We start from the raw sequence: 22,278 nt of genomic DNA on the forward strand, positions 1-22,278 counted from the left end.
GTATGTAAATAATATTTGATTTAAAAATTGATTGTTCTAGGGCCTAGCATAGCCACATCGATAAATAGTTGCCATATGATAGCAAATTGCAACACTGATGTATTTGATCTATTATATAGACGTTTTGATAGACGAATGACACATTTTTATCTATTACGTAGACGTTTTGATACGTCAAATGACATTGTATCTATTATGTAGTTTTGACACATTTTATCCATTATGTAGAATAAAGAATATATGACGCAAATGTGAATGGTAGCGGAAGTCGTGGACGCTCGAGGAAGACATGGCACAATCAAGTGAATCAGATACTGGATTCAGACCATGTTAAGAGTCAGAATAAAAGAAGAGTATGTATGAGACGATGTATGTGTGCCAAGACCAAGTTGATTGGCGGTCCTCTCTGACTACCCCTGCGGAGAAACAGCACGATGGTTAGTTCGTTAGTTAGTTAGTTAGAAGTTTTGATAGTCCATACATTTTGTCTATTACTTAGACGTTTTGATACATAAAATGACATGTTATCTGTTATGTAGACGTTCTGATAAGTCAAATGACACATTTCATCTAATGTATAGACGTTTTGATACGTCAAATGAGTCATTTTATCTATTTTGTACGAGTTTTGATACGTTAAATGAGTCATTTTATCTATTATGTACAAATTTTGATACGTCAAATGAGTCATTTTATCTATAATGTACGAGTTTTGATACGTCAAATGAGTCATTTTATCTATTATGTACGAGTTTTGATACGTCAAATGAGTCATTTTATCAATTATGTACGAGTTTTGATACGTCAAATTAGTCATTTTATCTATTATGTACGAGTGTTGATACGTCAAATGATACATTTTATTTATAATGTAGACGTTTCTATATAGGCCAAATGAAACATTTGATTCATTACATAAACAGTTTGATGGGTCGAATGACACATTTCATCTAATCTGTAGACGTTTTGATAGTCAAATTACACATTTTATCTATAACTTATATATGTTAGTTCCCAATCAATCATCATATACCAATGTCAACGACGCAAATTTTTTTTATTTATTTTTATTTTTACTGGAAAAACTTTTCTTTAATTTTTTAAGGTTCAACCCATCAATGTAATATATCATAGAAGAAGAAGATATTACTAAACGAAACATGAAACAGAACAAGACAAATAAAAATAAATAAAAAAATAACTGTCAACTAGGAATCGAACCCAGAATCTCTTGTCTTGTCTTGTCGGGACAGTGTCTTAACCACTGGACCATTGGGACGTAGTTATTAAACGTCGATCTCATATTTCAAATTCAGAATCAACAATATTGTCTTGCAACAAATTTTTCCTATATTTTTATATTTTTTTAATGATTCTAAAGAATTAGTTTGTAATTATTGAAGACAATATTAGCGATTTAAAAACGAAAATCTGAAACAGAAAAATCAGAAAAGGATACGGTCACATCTAGGACTCGAACCCAGGACCCTTGTCTTGCCGGGACACCGCTCTACCAACTGAGCTAATGGGACCCTATCCCCCTCGGTCACTTTTAACTGTATCATACTTCGAATAAGAACTACCAACATTGTCTTCATTTTTTCATCGCACATTTTTTATTGGCAACTATCTTTATGTATGATCGCAAGATTCAACCCGAAATAAATGCAATCTAGATAGCGTCCTTTTAGATAAACCTATCTTATTTTTTATTTTTATTTTTATTTATAGTGTCTTTGATAAACATATACAATTTTTATTTTTATGGGATACCAATTGAGTTTTCCAAAAAGTCTAAATGAATATTCATTTTTTTATTGGAACAACTTTTGTTTTTTAATCACCTTTGAAGGTCATATCCATCAATGTAATTTAACACTGAAGAAGAAGTTAATACTAATAAATCTTAACGAAACATGAAACAGAACAAGACAGAGAAAAATGCAAAAAATACAGTAAAAAAATACAATTTTTTAATTTTTATAGAATTGGATGGAATAAGCATTCCAGGGTTAAAAATTACAATCTAATAAATTTAGTTGCAAACCCGACAGTTTGTACGAGCCACCGATACCCTTAGGGGCCTAATTTAATAATTGTGTTAAAAAGGCTGCGCATCGCTGCCTTAGTTCATTAAACTATTTACCACATTAGATAAACTAACGTTAGTTTTTCTAGGGAGTATGATATTTTGATAGAGTAATCTTTCCGGTAAATTAAGTCCAGGGGTAGTAAACGTGGCACATATCGCTAGTTCACTTGGCTACCCTCAGTCCTTCAAGGCCAAGGGGAGTGGAAGGGGCATACAAGTTATAATAGCGTTACTTATGTTAGCTACAGAATCCCCACTCCCCGGAACCGGTGGACTATGGCATCCCCAATTTTTATTAAGTGTATTTTATTAGTGTAAGTTATGAAATTTAACTCTCCGCGAGATATGTATAAAAACAGCCAGCATAATCCAAAAAAAGGCTTTAAAAGAATATTTTTTTAAAACATAAAAACGAAAATACGCAATTATTGTCGTGTTGTTTTTCTCTCTCTCTCTCTCTCCTTTTCCATCCCTGTATTTGTAATCGAGCATACTCTATTTTTACCAATGTGGGTAAGTAACTTCTTCTAAATTCTTTCCTTGGCTCTGTGCTTATGTGTATATCCCTGTCGTCTGTTTCCTTTTTTGTTTTATTTAACCTCCCTTTTTCTATTTGTGTACTGTTTGGTATGTGAAACTTATATTTTTTATATTAAAATATCAATGTAAAATTGTACCTATTAACTCCCACCTATGTGTTGTAAGTTCCTCTGATCTTACAATGAGTTTTGTAACTCATAGGGATTGCTATACCAATAAATAATAAAAACATTTTATATCTGGTGTACATCTATTCTTTTTTTAATTTTTTTTTTATAGTGAATACCTCACAAGAGTCCCAACTGCTCCCGTCTGGAGCCAGTGAGACTATGGCATCCCCAATTGGGGGATGTTGTGAGGCTGAAGGTAAGTGGGGAAGGGAAAGAGGAAGGTGGGGAAGTACCTGGCTATTCAGATCTAGTCACTAAACACGGCTAAAGCCATTTGGAGCAACGTTTCAATTCTGAATGGTGGTCTTACACCAGGGCGATACTGGTAGTATCTTCCACTCTGAAAACTATTATAAAAACATTCTATTACTATTTATTATTACTAGTTACTATAACTAGTTTTTACACTTCACAACATTGAGACATAAACCACGAAAAACTGCAAGACTTTTTATCAACAAATCTTTTTACGAATCATCCAAATATTATTATTGAACATTTTGAAACTTTTATAACAAATATTGTTTTGTGTTGCCGATAAATTTGTCTTAGGAAGCCTTAAATCGTTGCAGCTTCTCGTAGGATAGCCATGGACTGTACTATTAATACTAACATTTTTAAACATATAATCTGATAACGTTTTATTTTTTAAATTGTAAATTAATTCTAGGGTATTATAGAACAAACATTGCCACACACTTGTGTAGAATATTGAGTTGGCTTTGTGAGGTGATAATTAAATTGTTTTAATTTTGGTGCTTTGTGAGGCTGAGGGGAATAAGATGGGGAAAAGGATGGATGGAAAGACCTTGGCTATTCAGAACTAAAACGATTTAAGTCATTCCAAGTTTTTTTTTTGATTCTATCGATTGGTTTCTAACCAAGGCGATACCAAAAGTATCTTCTACAGTAACATTTTTCTCCGCTAATTATAAAAAAGTAACATAACCACAATTATTATAAAAATCTATAACAAAACATTAAACAGCTGATGTAACTCCCTAGTGCCCAATTTTTTTCAAAATTTTCCCTCAAATTTGAACATCAGACTCAAATCTAAAAATGTAAAATCTGTAAAAAAATCAACTCAAAAATGTGATGTAAATTCACCAGTTTCCGGACACTATGTACCCATACATAGAAATCTTACTAATGAACGTTTTGAATTTTACACAAACTTATGGAAAAATACTCTCGTCCAGGCTGTCGCCCATAGGCAGGGCGTACATATATACGGAGAATTTCCCTAAAGACACTGTAGTACAAGTGCTATGTTAACCATTTTATTTATCCCATATTAAATTTTATATCATGTTTGTTTTTATATGGCAGAGAGTGTTTAGCATTCGCCGCTCTGTTCAGCTGAATTAAAACAAATATTAATTTTGATTTCAGGAATATATGAACGAGTAAAACCTCAAATAGTAATATTTAATCGCTGAAGACAATAAAAACTACTTTCGTACGAAAATTTTAAACACAAAAACCAGTAAAAGATTCGGTCGCATCTAAGAAATGAACCCAGGACATGAGCCTTGTACGGGGATTGGTTCTACTGCTGAGCTAATTCGATCCTACTCCCTTCGGTCATATTTAACTGTACCGTTTGATTAATAATTACCTTAAGCATGTTTTAATTTAATATCTAGAATCTTTTATGTATGATTGCAAGATTCTTCGAGAATTCTTTCGTCCAGTGGTAACGCATTGGACTGCCATTCCGAAGGTCGCGGGTTCGAACCCGGCGTGCGCAAATAAATTTTATTTGATTAATTTGTGTTATATCACAATTAATTAATCAAAATAATATATAGTATATTTGCGGCACGTTCCAGAGTGGAAGATACTACCAGTATCGCCCTGGTGTAAGACCACCATTCAGAATTGAAACGTTGCTCCAAATGGCTTTAGCCGTGTTTAGTGACTAGATCTGAATAGCCAGGTACTTCCCCACCTTCCTCTTTCCCTTCCCCACTTACCTTCAGCCTCACAACATCCCCCAATTGGGGATGCCATAGTCTCACTGGCTCCAGACGGGAGCAGTTGGGACTCTTGTGAGGTATTCACTATAAAAAAAAAAAATCTAGATAGTGTCTTGGAAAAATAAATCCATTGCTATTTTGATGTGCGACATCTATTGAATTTTCCGCAAGTTAAGGATGAATATGTTTTTATTTTAGGATTTACTTAATGAGTAAAACCTAATATTGTAATATGTAATCATTGAAAACAATATTAGCGACTTTCAAACGAAAATTTTAAACAAAAAAAGATACTAATTTTTAATGAAAAACTAATTTTTATAATACAAGGTTTTATGCATAGCATAAAGGATAACAAATAATTATAAGCAATAATTATTCGCCTGAAATATCAATACAAATTGAAAATATCTCCCGAGTAAAACAATCTCCAGAGTTGGCGGCATTATATTTTCTCGGGATGATATTTTCAATTTGTATCGATATTACAGGCGACTTATTATTGCTTATAATTATTTGTTATCCTTTATTCTATGCATAAAACCTTGTCTTATAAATATTAGTTTATCATTAAAAATAATAATATTTGATAAGTCAAAATATTTCACCAACAAATGTAGATATAATGTGTCTCGACGCCATCTAGTGGGAAATTTAGCACTAACAAACCCTTTCCTACAAAATTAAAGTTGGTTGTTTACAGGTGAAAAAATATAATAAGCAGTAATTGTTGATTGAAGTACTAGTACATATTGAATTATTTGGCGGGTTGGAAATAAGCCGACATATCTCAGTGGATATAAAGCACCTGACCGGACATCAGAAGGCACGGGTTCAATTCCCGTCTACGGCATTTATTTTTACTCGGGACATATTTTCAATTTGAATTGATATTTCAGGCGACTAATTATTGCTTATAATTATTTGTTTAAAAAAAGATACGGTCGTATCTAAGGAAGATGCATTTTTTTATTAGATCGTATTTCGCTAAATTGTATTCAATGATTAAACGAACATTATTATCAGTCGTGTAAAATTGAAAACACGTTTAATTAGTAAGGCGCAGAGAGTATTAATCACTTTATTGTAGGGGTGCTAGAAGGGGCGCAATGGGGTTCTAGTTGGGATGTTAGGGTGCTAAGGTTCTAGTATGCGGTTCTATAGTGTTACAGTGCCATACCTGCTAATTTCATCATTTGTAAGATGGATCGGGCCATTATTGTAGGGTTTTGTTTCAAGGACCCATGAAACCTATTCACGCGTTAAGGTCGTAAATCCTGAAGGTGTGACGTTCATCATTTACGACACTTATACGTTTTATATCTCATTAAAAGAAACACTTAGATTATGACACTGACTGGTAAGAAGTTAAAGTTCCCCAGGCAACCCAATTCGTGAAATTCGAACGAAATAACGCACTACTTACGTTGCTCGTGATAATGTCGAAATTGCCACACAAAAAATTGCTATGAGTCATATTTTTTTTATATATATATATATATATATATATATTTTATTTATTTTTGTGAAGTTCAGGCACAAATAAAAGTTTAAAAACTTAAATATCCACATTCTACATCAAATTATTTAACAAAAAAACGTCCTGTTCAATTCTGTAAGGTAGATAATACATAAACTGGGCAATGAACTATTAGATGTCCCTGATATTATAGATTTAAATTATTCAATAACAATGTTTTATGTGGAAACTTCACAAGTTAAAAATGTATTTATTCATGTAAAATTGTAAAACTGTTTGTTTCCTCAATAAACTAAAATAAAATAAAATACAAATACAAATATAATAAAATACTGTCGTGTTCAATTCTGTTATGTAGAGCAGTGTTCCGCAAAGTGTGCTCCACGGCACACTGGTGTGCCGTGGCCATTTGTAAGTGTGCCGCGAGTCCCGCGTCACTTCTCACAAAGTGCTCTGTAAATCGGTCTTTACTTTTCTGTGCGGCGCGGCGGCCGGAGGTGGCGTGGGTGGGACTCGATCGCTGGGAAGTGGCCGTGTGCTACGCCGCTACGCTACATTATCACGTGTGCTACACTACATAAGTGGGGTGCTATTGCTACATTATCACGTGATTGCGCACGAGCTATTGGGGTGCATGCGCGTGACAACATAACATTAAAAAGATTTCAACATAAAATTTAAAAAAGAAGTATGGGTAGCAAAACTTGCATATCTGGCGGACATATTCGCTAATTAAATGAGCTGAACAAAAAAATGCAAGGAAGAAATTGTAACATTTTAACGTCTTCGGACAAGATTGAAAGCTTTCGCGCTAAGTTGGTGCTATGGATCAGCCACGCTACCAATGGTAGTAACGAAATGTTTCCAAATGTCATGGCTGCCGATTCAGAAAAAAAAGTGCAGGCTTTGATAGTGAAACACTTGGAGCTGTTAGCAGAAAAAATGAACTCATATTTTCCTAAGTGTAACCTGCAACCTATGGACTGGGTAAGAAATCCATTTTCGGAAAGCATTTCCCTTGGACATTTACCAATAAACGAGCAGGAAGAATTCATGGAGCTTAAAACTGATCGGACACTAAAATTAAAATTTTCTGAAACAGAGTTAGCACATTTTTGGCTCCACGTAAAAAATGAGTATCCACTGCTGTCAAAGCGAGCTATTGCAATTCTATTACCATTTGCCACGACCTATTATGCGAATTGGGGTTTTCAACTCTCACAACGATAAAGTCAAAAAAAAGAGAACGCCTGAGGACGATCGACGAAGAGATGCGAGCAGCGTTATCAACGATTGTTTCAAATTTTGATCGTCTGTGTTCAGTTAAACAGGCTCACATTTCGCATTAAACATCTTTTCATGTTATATTGATTTTAATAATAAATATTAATAAAACATTGTTTTTGGTAAATTTTGGTTCGGAGTGGCCACGCTTATTACGAATAATTTTTAGAAAAAAACTTTAGATATGCCGTAATTACTATAAAATGAAACTTTTTGACTTGGTGGTGGCGGAAAAAGATGCATTTTAATTATCAATTGCGTAAAATTAAAATTCACTTCTCGAACCGATTCGGTGACAGTTCGCGGTCATTCTGTCACTGTTATGTGATAAATATCAATCATAATTACACAAACCCGGCTAGACAAACCCTGCTTTGCCAAACAAACCATTCAAAACCTGGGATGTTTTTTTAAATTATGATGACATGCAGCTTTCGTAGTTTAACCTCAAAGTTCGCCGTTATTCGTAATAAGCCTAGCCAATCCTATCCAAAATTTACCTTGTTTTTTTTTCTTTGGTGTACCGTTAAAATTTCTTGATTAGTTAGGTGTACCGTGAACATAAAAAAGTTTGCGGAACACTGATGTAGAGAATACATAAACTGGGAAATGAACTATTAGATGTCACTGATATTATCGATTTAAATGTTGACACCTTTGAATGTGGCTTAGTAGGTACAGCACTTTTAGTTAATGTAAATAATGGGTAATCATAATTTATGGAAATGCCCCCGCATACCAAATTTCTACCGATTTATAACCAGTTTCTCGTAAACTTTTTAAGTTTTAAGTTAAAAAAATAATGTTATTTTTTAAGATAATATCTAAACATTTGTTACGCCGAAACGTTAATTATATGAAATTCCCTCGATAGAAAAAAATCGCAAAGTAAGCTCCGAAAATTATTAAAAACGCGTTTTGTTCTGTTATTTGTTATAGGCATTAAAACAAATCACAGTGTATCTTTAAATGCAACTAGCATTTTTCGAGAGATTTTTGCTCTATTTCAAACGAGTCGTGTGTTATTAAATATTTTCACCATTTTCGCTTAATTATTATCGTTTTTTTAATTAGCGCTCCCTCTAACATTCGTATTTAAATAAATCCATTTCAAACCAACTTTGAACGCTTACTACGGGGCCATAAGTATTCACAATAACTTATGTAAGTAATGTACTTACTTAGAAAAAACATTAAAAAATTATGCATAAGTAGAAGATTTTACGCTACAAAGCATTATTATGAAAATAGATTTTATTTATTTTTTAAGCAAAGGCAAGTTCACCCTACTGTTGAATTTGGTAGCCACCTTTTGTCTGGAACCCCAAATTAGTTAACACCCCTGGAATCTGTGCAGAAACGGGTTTTCTGTTTGATAAATTCTATTATCTTAACAAACGGATTTTTCTACTGATATTTCAATGGAAGCTTGAAGCTTCGACGGCCGGCGTGGTCTAGTGGTATACGCTTTTGACTACAGATCCGAAGGTCGCGGGTTCGAACCCGGCGTGCGCAAATAAATTTTATTTGATTAATTTGTGTTATTTCACAATTAATTAATTTAAAAATAATATATAGTATATTTGCGGCACGTTCCAGAGTGGAAGATACTCTCAGTATCGCCCTGGTGTAAGACCACCATTCAGAATTGAAACGTTGCTTGAAATGGCTTTAGCCGTGTTTGGTGACCAGATCTGAATAGCCAGGTACTTCCCCACCTTCCTCTTCCCCATCTCCCTCCCCTCCCCAATACCCTCAGCCTCACATCATACCCCAATTGGGGATGCCATAGTCTCACTGGCTCCAGACGGGAGCAGTTGGGACTCTTGTGCGGTAATACTGTAAAAAAAAAAAAAAAAAAGCTGCTCCGTATCGTCATTGATCCTTTCGGCAACGTTGCATAATCGGAAACACGCCAAACACGCGCCCAGCTTTGTACACAGTTGAAATTTGTAATATGAGAACGGGTCGTTTCTCCGACTTGTCTTGAGTTCAACAGCTCGGCTGGAGAATGATTTTCCGGCCTCTATGTTTCCTTCTTTGCATAACATGTATCTTTTCGAAACCCATGATTACTCCTTCCTCTCCTCTAAAAGATCCTCCACAAAGCACCCCGAAAGATGACATAAAAAAAGGCCAAGACGTGTTCTACACGTAGTATTAAATCAAAGCAATTTTGTTATGCGTCTTCTTAAAATAGAATTACATCGCAAATTATCTATTATTGCAAAAATGTAAATGAAATGCTATGCGTTTTGCGGACTTTTAAATTTCAGGCGCATTGGGCTAAGCTTCCAACAAGCAGTATTTTTGTATTAGGATTACGGTTGTACCTGTCTTCCCAATTCCCCCAAAATGTCACTCCATGATTTGTAAATCCTGTACCCTGAAAAAGCTTTCAGCGTCCACCCCTATATTATAAGAGGGCCCAGATTAAGGGGCAGATATTGAGATAGGACCGTCGAACCCTACGGCAGGAGTGTTTTATGGCACATTCATTTACTACCCGGTTTCGCCAGTGATTTGGATACTTGTGTTCATTGGATTCCTCAAATTTTGAGTCGCAATTGCTCCCATCCATCTAGAGCCAGTGAGACCACGGCATCCAAAATTAGGGTATATTGTGAGGGGTGACCGGAAAAATCATCACAATGATAATTCATCACATCTTTAAAAAGTTATATAAAGTCATGGAAAGTGATGAAACAAAAACTTTACTAACTGGGTTAAGTAGGTTAGGTTAGGTTAATTTTTTTTCATCGTCTCTAATGCAACTATATTACTTTTTAAAAGTGTGTTGAATTGTCACTATGTTGAGTTATCATGGAACCGTTGTGAGGCTAAAGGGAGTGAGGAGGGGAAGGATAAGGGGTAGAGGAAGGTGGGGAAGTATCTGGCTGTTCAGATCTGGTCACAAAACACGGCCAAAATAATACATACATGCCACTTTGCGACCTATAGCTTGCTAGTCGAGAGTCTCCTCTGAGAGACCTCTGAGAGACCTCTGAGAGACCTCTTGACCGCGGAAGCCACAATAATAATCTATTAAAAGAAAACTTATTCAACCAACACTTAATCGGGTTTTCTCATCCATGATAACATAATTATGTTAATTAATTCTACTTTATATGAATTATAACACCTTTATAACGTTCTTGTACGTTTTTATCAATAACTGGACCGGTTTCACCATGATGGGCATCTTCAGATATATGGTACGCAACTATATTCGTCTACCTTTAACATATGTTTCTGCATCCCTTCACCCAATTACCTATCCCTGTCTGACAGTATAGAGTACCTACATCAGTAACATTGAAACACTTGATTATATATGACCAGAATGCTAAGAAAACCTGTGCAGTGCACACAGTGTTCTCTCAGTGCGTTTAATTCGAGTATATGACGGAATTGCATGTAGAAAAATGATCCTGGTAAAAGAGTGATAGCAAGCCAATTTTCTCATAAAATATTATTCATTCAGAATATATCGAAACACGTGTTCTTCTCATAAGAAATATTATGACGGAATGCGACAATATCAGTATTTGTATGAACGTGTTTTCTGCCGTCCTCATAAAACATTCGTTTTTAACTAATACTTTGTTAGGAACTTTGTCAATACATTAGTTTAAGGCCTGCAGTCCCGTTTTTAATAGAAACACGAATAATTTGACCAGAATTTTGATAAGTTAACAATATATTATAATATCAGTAAGTTTTCTCCGTATGTGCAGTGATCACCGCAGTGTCCCTCAAGGCCATAATCTCGATCGAAAAGAGCAATGGTTAGTCAGAAACCGTTTCCAATTCTAATTTTTAATCACAGCTACCCCAATAGTTCTGTCAAATATTGATTACAGTCCACAATAAAACCACGAACTGTTTCGCATGCAATATTTGTCAGCAATGAGCGTTATTGGCTCTATACAATATTGCACAAATATTAATTATTCTGTTTTATTGTTAGCGTAGAGGCTTTGTTTCATTTGAATATCTCTTCTGGTGGTGAGTTTATTACCTTCTGGGAGATCGATTAGAAAGGTGATATTATTCATAAAAAGGTAATTAAAATTGAATTCCACCATCAATTCACTAAAGATTTCAAAAAAACATTTATTACAGGCACTTCCTAATCTCCCTCTCCCCATCTCTATCTCCTTCGCACACCTTTCAGCCTCACAACAACTTTGGAAAGTAATTTCGTGAATGATAATATATATAAAGGTATGTCTCCCCAGGTCTAGACAAAATAATATCAACTCACAAAAATATTCCCGCATGACATTCAATCTCAATTCAATCGCTATGTTGGGAAGTGAGTTAGCTAAGAGTTTCACAGATGCCCTCATAGAGGGCAGCGCAAAGAGCTTGCTTGGAAGTCCGCAAGATGGAAGCTAGTAGTCAGTAGTCGCCAGGGCCAGTTAGGCTGCTTCCAAACAAACTTGTGTTTTGCTGATCTCATTTAGCCAGCTCCTAGTTAGGTCGGCCATCGAAGTCACTCTTGTAATTCGCGAATTATTGAATAAATCACTGATTTAACACAAATAACTTATTATTAATAATCTCCTTTCACGACGGAGAACTGTTTGTGGGAACACAACAGATTCGTTGTTTTTTAAGTATCCCAAAATAAAATACTGTAAAGAAGAAAGCCTTTAAAAACGGATACAATTCAAAATTTTATTATTTTAAACACGTACAGAAAATATTGCTAAAAGTTTTTAAAATCGCTTACCGGTAGTTTTCTTCATTGTAAACAATATTTACCACTTTACAGGAAACTGAAAACCATATTTAATTAGACAAAAGTATCATAAAAAATGCTGTCACTTAACTTTTTTCGTTTTGTATAAAAAAATTAATTATTTTAAAAATTGGCAAACCTTGACCGGGTGCACTGTTTGGAAGTTTTCTGTTTTATGACACGAGTATTATATGACAAGGATACTGTATCGAACATCAAATTACAACTGCCACCCACTGGTCACTTACCTACGGTGAACATCAGCGAGTTTGATGACCCCTTTTTCCAAATCTTAATATTTACCAGTTGAAAAATTCCAATTATACTCGTCTTACTTAAATGCATCAAAAACAATCTGTTACCAGGCGGCACAGGCCAATACGACTGTATCGAACATAAAACAGTTCGATGACCCTATTTGGATAGAACACCTCACGGTGTTTTACTTAAATCATTACCCAGGTTGAGGGCTGATGTGTGCCAGTGCTTATTGTTTACAGTCTTTTCTTGTACAGGCAAACACGTCCCGTACAGATACTGTCACTTTACTTTTATTCGTTTCACACAAAAATAATTCTTTCTGTTTTATAGAATTATTTCTGTAAAACAGTTCTCTTACATAGCTCCTAAAATGTTCAACTCACTGAGTATTGATATAAGGAAATCGAAAACTGATGATATTTTTACCGTGATTGGTTATTTATAAAGAGAAGGAACTATTTTAAAGAATGCCCCAAATCATCAATATAAGTTAATTTGCTCTCTGTCAACTTCTAAAATACAAAAACTCATCCAACAGCTCCAAGTATTCCTCATTCACAACTATTTTGCATTTTGTTTTCGTGCTCTCTCTTTCAAACACCATGACTTTAGACTTACTTACATTCATTATTAACTCATTCGTCATACATACTTCGTTCATCCTAGACACGAGAGACTGTAGATCTTCCGTACTGTTAGCAATCAGCACAGCATCATCAGCATACAACAGGCAACATGCTTTCAGATTACTCAAATTCGCGCCTAATCGCACCTGTTCAATTCTTTCATACCATGTCCATGTATATATTGAATAACTACTAACTAATAGTATTTTGTATTTAACAAACAGTATCTTTAACAATTAACCAGTATTACATAATTGTAATTTATGTACAAATTTCGACTACCAAAAACAGCGCCATCTGTTGCACGCAAAAGCAACACGCGCTATTGTTTCTCTATCTCCACAGACAGACTGCAACGCACGGCGGGGTACAGCTAGTTATGAATAAATGAAACTTAGATTTTTTAAAAATTTATACTGGAGCGTCTACGGTAAACTTTTAAATACAAAGAGAAATTCTATTTCTAAATCTGTTTATATTATTTGTCTGAACGTAATAGAAAATGATAAAGAACGAGTTTTATGAGGAGGTACCGTTTGGTGACAGATATAGCACTACTTGGCCGAATGGTGAACCAGTGTGATGCACAATATAGTTCAGTACATTATGATGTCCTGAAGAAAGGAAGTATTGGTTATTATTATTTTTGGATTAACTGCAATCTAGAATGGTTATATTTATCCACTATCTAGATTGCACTTAGTTCGGGAAGAATCATGCGGTCATACGTAAAGATAGCAGCCCATACAAATATGCGAATTATGATATAGTTAAATATGACCGAAGGAAAAAGGGTCCTATTAGCTCAGTGGTACAGTAACGTCATGGTTCAATTCCTAGATGCAAGGGTATTTTTTCTGATTTATCGGTTTCAAATTTTCGTTTAAGAACCGTTAATATTGTTTTCAATGATCAAAGTTATTATTTATTGTTATCAAGTTTAATTTGTAGAACTCCATTTCAATTTTAATTTTTTTATATATTCAATAATATTGTTATTGGGTTTATAAAAACAGTTTATTTTTAAACAAGTTCTGCTGTGTAATTATTATTACGCGTGACAGCTGTTTCGCCATCTGAAGGCATAATCAAATTATGGGTAGCCCACTTACAGACGATACATTTATATTATTTCTAGATAGGTATTTTAATTTCAATTACTGATTTCCTAATTCATTTCTAAGTAAAATGTTAGAAATTATTAATGGTTATTACCCCAGTAAAGTTTCCCCAATTACTGTAATGTTTAAATTTGACTGAATGTCTTTATGTTAGTTATTCCCAAACGATGACTCGTAGGGTTATTTTAATAGCATAATTAAGTACTTCATAATGCACTCATATTTGCACTAGATTTGAAGATATCTAGTAGGGGTTAACGAATTATATTTTTTGTTCATTTATTAAAATAGCTTTCGGATTATTAGAGTTTTTGTTTTTATAAACCCAATAACAATCAAAGTTATTGTTTTATTTTAAAATATAAAAAACTACACTAGTAATAAATTGGCACCAATGGTATGGGTTGATAATGGATGAAATGTAAGCAATAAAAGCATTGCTAACAGACTTAATTTCCCGATATATTTTCTAATTTATAGTTCAGTAATATTCGCTGGAAATTCATCGAACATTTTGTCATCTCAACTTTTGTATTCGCGTTTTCCACACAAAAAGGAAGCCTGGGAGTCAAAATATCGAATCGTTATTGAATTAACCAACTTTTCACAATGGCGGTACCCTCGCCTGACATGTTTAATATTTATACGCTGATAAATAATAAAGACCCGTCGTAGATTTTTTCATTATGAAGCTTCTGGTAAGTTATGATAGAGTTCCTTTTGGCTTATTTATGGAGGGTGGATTTTTTGAACAGATTTTCGCATTTTGATGCGAAAACCTTTTAAAATTTTAAATGAATAATGTGTTTTTTTATCGACCTTACTTGGTCTACAGCCGGTTGGAAAGCTCGATAGACCTCTACAGTCATTGTCTAGGATATTTATATCCGATAAGATGGTTGAAGAGTCCAAAGCGTCGGGTTTCCACGCAGACCAGAGTGGCAGATTTCTTCAGTATCATCCTGGTGTATGATCGCACCGAGATAAATGGGTAGCTGATTTATTAAAATCCTGTTAAAAACGTGATTACAATCCATTTCCTAATAAAATATTAGTCCATTCGAATGTGTTCAAGCAGTAGCGCTTTTCCTGATAAACATAATGACGAAATACGAAAATATTAGACTTATTATGAACAAGTGTTTCGACATCCTAATAACATATTCGCGTTTTACCGACAGTTTATTAGGATACCTGTTAACTCACTTGATTCAAGGCCTGCAGTCCCGTGTTTAACGGGAATACGAATAATTTGACCAGATTTTTAATAAATGTTTCATCTGTGCATCATTCAGAATTCAAACGTTGCTTGAAATGTATTTGGTCATGTTTGGTGACCAGATCTGAATAGCTAGGTACTTTCTCACCTTCCTATTCTTCCCCATTTTCTTTCCCTCACCTCTACCTTCAGCCTCATAACGTAACCCCGATCGGGGATGCGATAATCTAACTGGCTCTAGACGATAAAAAAAGACGGCGCTGGTTCAATTATATACCTAACTAAGTAACTACGGAAGCACCATGTTCCATGTTTTATTGGTTATTCATAACTCTTGAGTATTTATCTTTCTTTTAAAAAAAGTAAGCACTTACCCGAGCTGTGCGGCGAGCTGTTGGAAGATCCGTAGCCATCGTCCAGTCCAGGAGTTGAGCTGGCCTGGCTGCAGCCGCCAGGGGTGCCATGGGCGGTTCCGGGTGCGGGAGCGGGGCCCACCACCACCTTGCCGCCGTTCTTGACCACCCCTGCCACCTTGGTCGCCTCGTCCACTACTGAAACAAACCAACCACCTCGTTAGTGTCTTATTTGAGATTTAAATTTGTAAGTGAGATTCGTCTCCAGATACACTCAAAAGAAGATGATCGATGGTCGTATACTTCCGTCTGACAATTTTGGTAGGGACACATTGGGTCCACGTATGCAACATGCAGACATCTATGGATTTAGCACAGTAAAATCGATAACTTTACAATATCAGATCGATAGGCGTAACTACTGATGATTTTATACCGATTTCCTCAGCACAGTCGCGTTGATTGGTATTCAGACATAACGCAATAAATTGGAATCTATATACTCTGGTAACACAGGCGCATCTATTTATGAATTGACATTCATAAACGTAAGACGCTTACGTAAATGTTAAAAATACTAATAATTTGTTGATTAATATTATCTTTAATAAACGTTTACAGTTCGTACTGTATTTTTTTTACACTAAAAGGGGAGTCAACACGATTTACTCGAAGCAACAACAAAAATTTACTACAAATACCAATAACACATACTACGTTTGGTCAACGAAAGTTTAAATACTTTGCGACAAGACTCTACAACATTCTTCCAGACAGCATAAAACAATGTGATTCACAAAAAAAATTTCAAAGATAATGTAAAAATTTGGATCTAAAATAAGAATAGGGCCTTCACCGGTGCATTCACCCAAATTCGCAGTTATTGAAGTCACCACATTATTGAGCGAATACTTCTTAATACAAGTATAGGTATGTTCAAAGGTATTAGGAACTAACACGAAAAATTCTACCTCAACACAGGCTAGCCTAGTGAGGCGGTATTTGAGAAACCACAACTGTACTTTTATTTTCTTTTTACCTTCAAAATATTATGTTTGTATTAATAGTTCTTCATTTTTGTTAATTTTATAACCTTAAATATAAAAATTACAAATCAATGTACACCATAATATGTATGTATAGTTGTAATGTGTAAACTTTACCAAATAAAGATATTATTATTATTATTAATTAGTTCATGAGGTAGCTACCAATTTTTGTTTCTCGAAGCTGGTACGGAATCAATTGATCGTGTCTTCGAAGAAGTCTATGGATCGTGAATACAATTTTTTTCAGTTCTAAGAGCTTAGTTAGTTCACCATCTTTCATTAATAAGCCAGTTATTTTGCATAACGAACGACACCGGAGGCCGCGATAAAAGTAGGGGCTTTTGTCAACAGACTGTCGGAAACATATTTTGCAAATATTCATAACTGATCCTAGATGACAAATTTAATCAATGACGTATTAACGTAGGGCTTTATCAACCGTCCGTAGGGTTTGAGATTTGACATTTTAGGATACGTTTTGTTAAAACATCTATTTACCTATATACATGGTATCCGGAAACTCATAGTACAAGTGGAAAATGGTGAGTCTACATCACATTGACCACCATTTTTTTCTACTTCTTTTTTTATCAACTAAAGGGTTAAAAACATTTGAAGCCAGATCTACGCTTTGACGCATTTTAAAAGACATTAAACTGCTAGAATTTAGCTCTTATCGGCCGATTTGTTTTCAAATTCATCCGAAAAATTACGACTTCGGACTCGATTTACTCGAAAAAGAAAAAAAGAAAGTTGTATCGCAATATCCATTACAAATGTGATGCAGATTCACCAATTTTCCGCTTTTACTAAGAGTTTCCAGACACCGTGTATAAAGAAGAGTGGGTGGGTGGCTGTGTTTTTATACAATTCGCCAGTTTTATTCCGAGATTGATGAAATTTTGCACACTTTACCTTTAAAACAAGAGAAAAGTAACTGTCTACGTGAAATTTACAAAAAAACCATTCACATCCAACACCTATATTATTATGTATACTTGATTTTAATAAATTAATATTTATTTTTATTTGTAATGCGTATTTCTTTTGTTGTTGTTGAATTTTTTTCTGACATTCAAAAGGTAAATTTCTCAGTTTGAGATAATTTCATCTTCACAAATCCTAAAATTAAAATATCCCGTATTTTTTCACGGGTCTGCGTTAAAAAATAAATGTTAATGAATCTCACCTCCATCAAAGAAATTCGGTAACAAACTCAGTTTGGGTCTGTTCTCCTTGTTACGGCTGACAAGCACTAGTTTGGCCTGCCCCGGGGCGGCCTCGTAGCGAGCTCCCGGCCCGCCCGGCCCGCGCGGCGCCACTGGAGGAGGGCTGCGGGCTGCTGGGGCGCCGCCGGTACGCAGGGGCGCGTCTGGGGAACCGGCACACGAGTCCTCGGCGCCCTCGCCGTTCTCTCGGACCCCTGAGAAGGAATAGAATTTTTATTAAATTTAAGGTTATGTTGGGGTGACATGTGTTATAGGTCGCGCAATTAGAGTTAATTAATTATTTTTTAAATTGGGCAATCAGACGAATCACAATGAGAACACTTCTGAAAAGTGGAGACAGGTTGGGGGAGGTAATTTATTTATTAATAATGGTATATTACAACAAAATTTTACAGGCCGCTCATCTCACTAGGGAATTCCTGTGGCGAGATAAAAATAGTATAAATCAAAGTCATTATCGGCGTCTGTCTGTTTGTGCACTGATTTCTTCTAAACTATGCAACGGAGTTTGATAAGGGTTTCACTGTCATTTAGAGAATTTCTTCCGAAAGGTTTATTTATATAAAACATGTATATTATATTTATTGAAAGTAGAGTAGAGTAGTAAGTCGAGCAACGCTGGGTACTGGTCAACTAGTTACTACTAATAACAAAAATACATAATGTGTTCTCAATATAATATTGTGAACACAAACCTACGAAATTATTACAAAAATAAACACTACAGTTATTAAACTAAAATTACAGGTAGGCAGTACTTTTAAAGTTGAAACAATAAAATTTTGCGGACTAAATAAGTATTACAAAGAAAAATAGTAAGTAAATAATAGTAAGTAAATAACAGTAAGTGAATAATAGTAAGTAGATAAAAGTAAGTAAATAATAGTAAGTAAATAAAAGTAAGTAAATAATAGTAAGTGAATAATTTTGTTGAATCTTATTCAATTAAATGCGAGAGGATTCTTAGTTCCTGTTCACATTTTTAACTATGAATTTTGTTCTTTGTTTTTTTGCAACCTTTTTTGTCATTATTTTGTTGTGTTTTTCACTGTTCATATGTATTTTTTCTTTGCAGCCTTTTTTGTCATTATCTTAACATTTTTCTTTATTATTGTATTGTATTGTATTAATTTTTAAGTGTTTACTTTGATACAAATATCCTGAATTTTATTTTTAGAAAAGCGCACTAGGGCGTGTAATAAATAAATAATAGTAAGTAAATAATAGTAAGTAAATAATATTAAGTAAATAATAGTAAGTAAATAATAGTAAGTAAATAAATATAAAGGCACATTATGGACATAATAATAAGAAAATAAATATAAGATAATAAGTAAATAATAATAATGTACATGAAATAATTAGAATATAATAAGTAAATGAAGTAGATAAAAATAAGTACATTAAGAAGAATATATTATAATAATTACAATAGGTAATAATAGTAAGTAACTTATTAATAAGTTAATAATAATAAATATGTAAAGCACATAAGTATATATGGATAATATCGAATATAGTTTTTGCGAGCTGATTTATGTCATAAGCATCATTACTTCCCTAGAGTCTCTGTGTGCAGTTAATGCAAAAAAATTAAAATAAAGTCTTGAAAGTGACAAAATTTTTTGTTAACTATGTTAGTTTTTTTTTACGTTTCATGACTTTACATAACTTTTCAATGATTTGTCAAGGATCAGAAGTAGATCCAAACGGCCAGTTTAAAAAAATAACAATTATTGTTTCTCTTTTAAAGTTTCCAAAATGGACTTAGTTGATTTGATAATTACTACTTTACCTATGCTTATTCAGCTCTTGGGAGAAAAAAATCTGGGAACTCAAATGTTGCGTTGACCCAAACCCAAAGAAACGAGCGTGCATTTCCATAACGCCGAAGACCAACTCTCACGAGTTTTTACCACTTCTGACATCCGATGTTCTGATATGCGGTCAAGATGTTTGATTTCAAGATGGTCAAGTGTATTAAAACATTACTGTCACCTCACGTTTTTGTCTTTTAATATAAACAAAAAAAAAATTGTAAAAAATTCACAAAATTTCATAAATTTTTCTCAACTTGCGGAACCTTTGGTTTCATATAGGTGTACATTTTAATTATTCTGTCGTTAATTTATAGATTTGAATATAAAGCGTGGTATTTTCTCTTTTTAACAACGTATAGATCATATTTCTCACTATGACAGTAAGGGAGACAGAATGAATTCTGTGAGACCATATTATGAGCTGTTCCCCAAAAGCGAGCAGTTTAGTCCGAGGGTTTAAGTTTGTATTTTTATCTCATTTATATATTTTTTACCTTATTAGGGTTTTATTTGACCCTTTTTAACTTGGAGGTGACGGGAAAAAATTTCATCAAGGGTTTGGCAGAAAATGTCTTGCGAAAAATCAGCAAAAAATACATTGCAAAATACCATTATAAAATTGTCTGCCAAAAATAAAACGATAAAGATATTTGCCAATGCTAATGACAACAACATATATGCAATGGTTTGAACCTATTAGGTTCATGTGTTAATTCATTGTCAACTCGTGTTCCGCATTGTTAATTGGACCAAGAGTTAAATACTAATTGCTGGTGGCAGAAGTGACGTATTACTTTAATAGTAATTAATACGGGAGTAACAACAGTTTAGTCCATTACCGCGTACTATTTGTTATTGCAATGGTTAGTTGACGCATATTTATATTCATCTATTTCTCTAAATTCTATTTCAATTTCACTTTTGTTTTCGTAAATGTAAATGAATTAAGAAGCTACAAGCCAAAAATGTGTATATTCTTGGTATGCCTTATGTTGTCAGAAAATTTAGGTAATATGCATTAAAATCACTTGAGAAACGGAGTCTAGAAACGTTCGATTTCAATCACAAAAGTGGTTTTTTATTTATTTTGTAAATAATTTTATAAGAAAGCAAAAAAGTTAGTCAAAGAAAACTGTCACAGATAATAATTGTAGCTATAATACTGTATTTTTAAAAATTGTTTCCTTAACGCGTTTATACATTTATAATGAACAAATATTTTGTTTAGTAGTTTACAATTATATTTTTTATTGAGTAATTTACTTTTTTATTTGTATTTTCTTCAAAAGAAACGATAGGAAAACCTGCAATTTATCTAAAGCATATATTTTGGTATTCATAATGTACACCAATTCGTTATAAAGATTAATAAATATAGTGATGCAAATCTTGGGAGTGGAAATTAACCCACTTCCGAGATCCGATCGAACTGAAACTCGGCAGACTCGTTGTCGATGACAATGCATTCTATTAACTGGACATATACGCATTTTCAGACATTAGATGACAATACAGTTGTTAATATACGAAATAGATGTCGGTCCTAACGTCAAACCATTTATAATTTTCTTTACAAGTTTTAAGAAATTTTAAAAGTTCACAACAGTTTCAGCGCCCTTGAGGTGATTTTTCACGAAAACGGTGCTATATAAATTGACCAAATATTATTGGTGCCACCTGTACTCGAACTTAGGATCATCCACTAGTCTTGCATTACCAAAAATGTAATATTATTAATTATATTATATATATATATATATATATATGGCGATATGCAATTTGGATGTGAAATTTTTTTTTTTGCACTGAGGGGGGTGATACCTACTCTTGCGTAGCAAGCGTGGCAAGACGGAACGACGCTTTATTCGGCCGAGACGGCTTGTATTTCGATGTTTCACATCTGCCAGGCGCCCCGTCACGGATATTATTTCGATGTTTCACATCTGCTAGGCGCCCCGTGACAGCTATTATTTCGAAGTTTTACATGTGCCAGACGTCGCGTGATGGCTATTATTTCGAAGTTTCACATGTGCCAGACGTCCCGTGACGGCTATTATTTCGAAGTTTCACATGTGCCAGACGTCCCGTGACGGCTATTATTTCGAAGTTTCACATGTGCCCGACGGCCCGTGACGGCTATTATTTCGAAGTTTCACATGTGCCAGACGTCCCGTGACGGCTATTATTTCGAAGTTTCACATGTGCCAGACGTCCCGTGACGGCTATTATTTCGAAGTTTCACATGTGCCAGACGTCCCGTGACGGCTATTATTTCGATGTTTCACATCTGTCAGGTTATTATTTC

General features: G+C 34.2%; 1 protein-coding gene across 1 annotated transcript in view; it reads right to left on the reverse strand.

Moving 5' to 3' along the window:
- Window positions 1–22,278, reverse strand: part of LOC149410310 (sodium-dependent noradrenaline transporter-like) — a 103,993-nt gene that overhangs the window by 75,034 nt on the left and 6,681 nt on the right. The window contains exons 2-3 of the mRNA XM_089648987.1: window positions 18,114–18,347; window positions 15,897–16,073 (exon numbers count right to left, since the gene is read on the reverse strand). Of these exons, the coding sequence (XP_089505113.1) occupies window positions 15,897–16,073; window positions 18,114–18,347 (411 nt within the window). The remainder of the gene's footprint in view (window positions 1–15,896; window positions 16,074–18,113; window positions 18,348–22,278) is intronic.

This window comes from Hesperophylax consimilis, chromosome 28 (genome assembly GCF_061612785.1).
Source record: "Hesperophylax consimilis isolate HC1 chromosome 28, BYU_Hcon_1.0, whole genome shotgun sequence".
In the NCBI taxonomy this organism is placed as follows: Eukaryota; Metazoa; Arthropoda; class Insecta; order Trichoptera; family Limnephilidae; genus Hesperophylax; species Hesperophylax consimilis.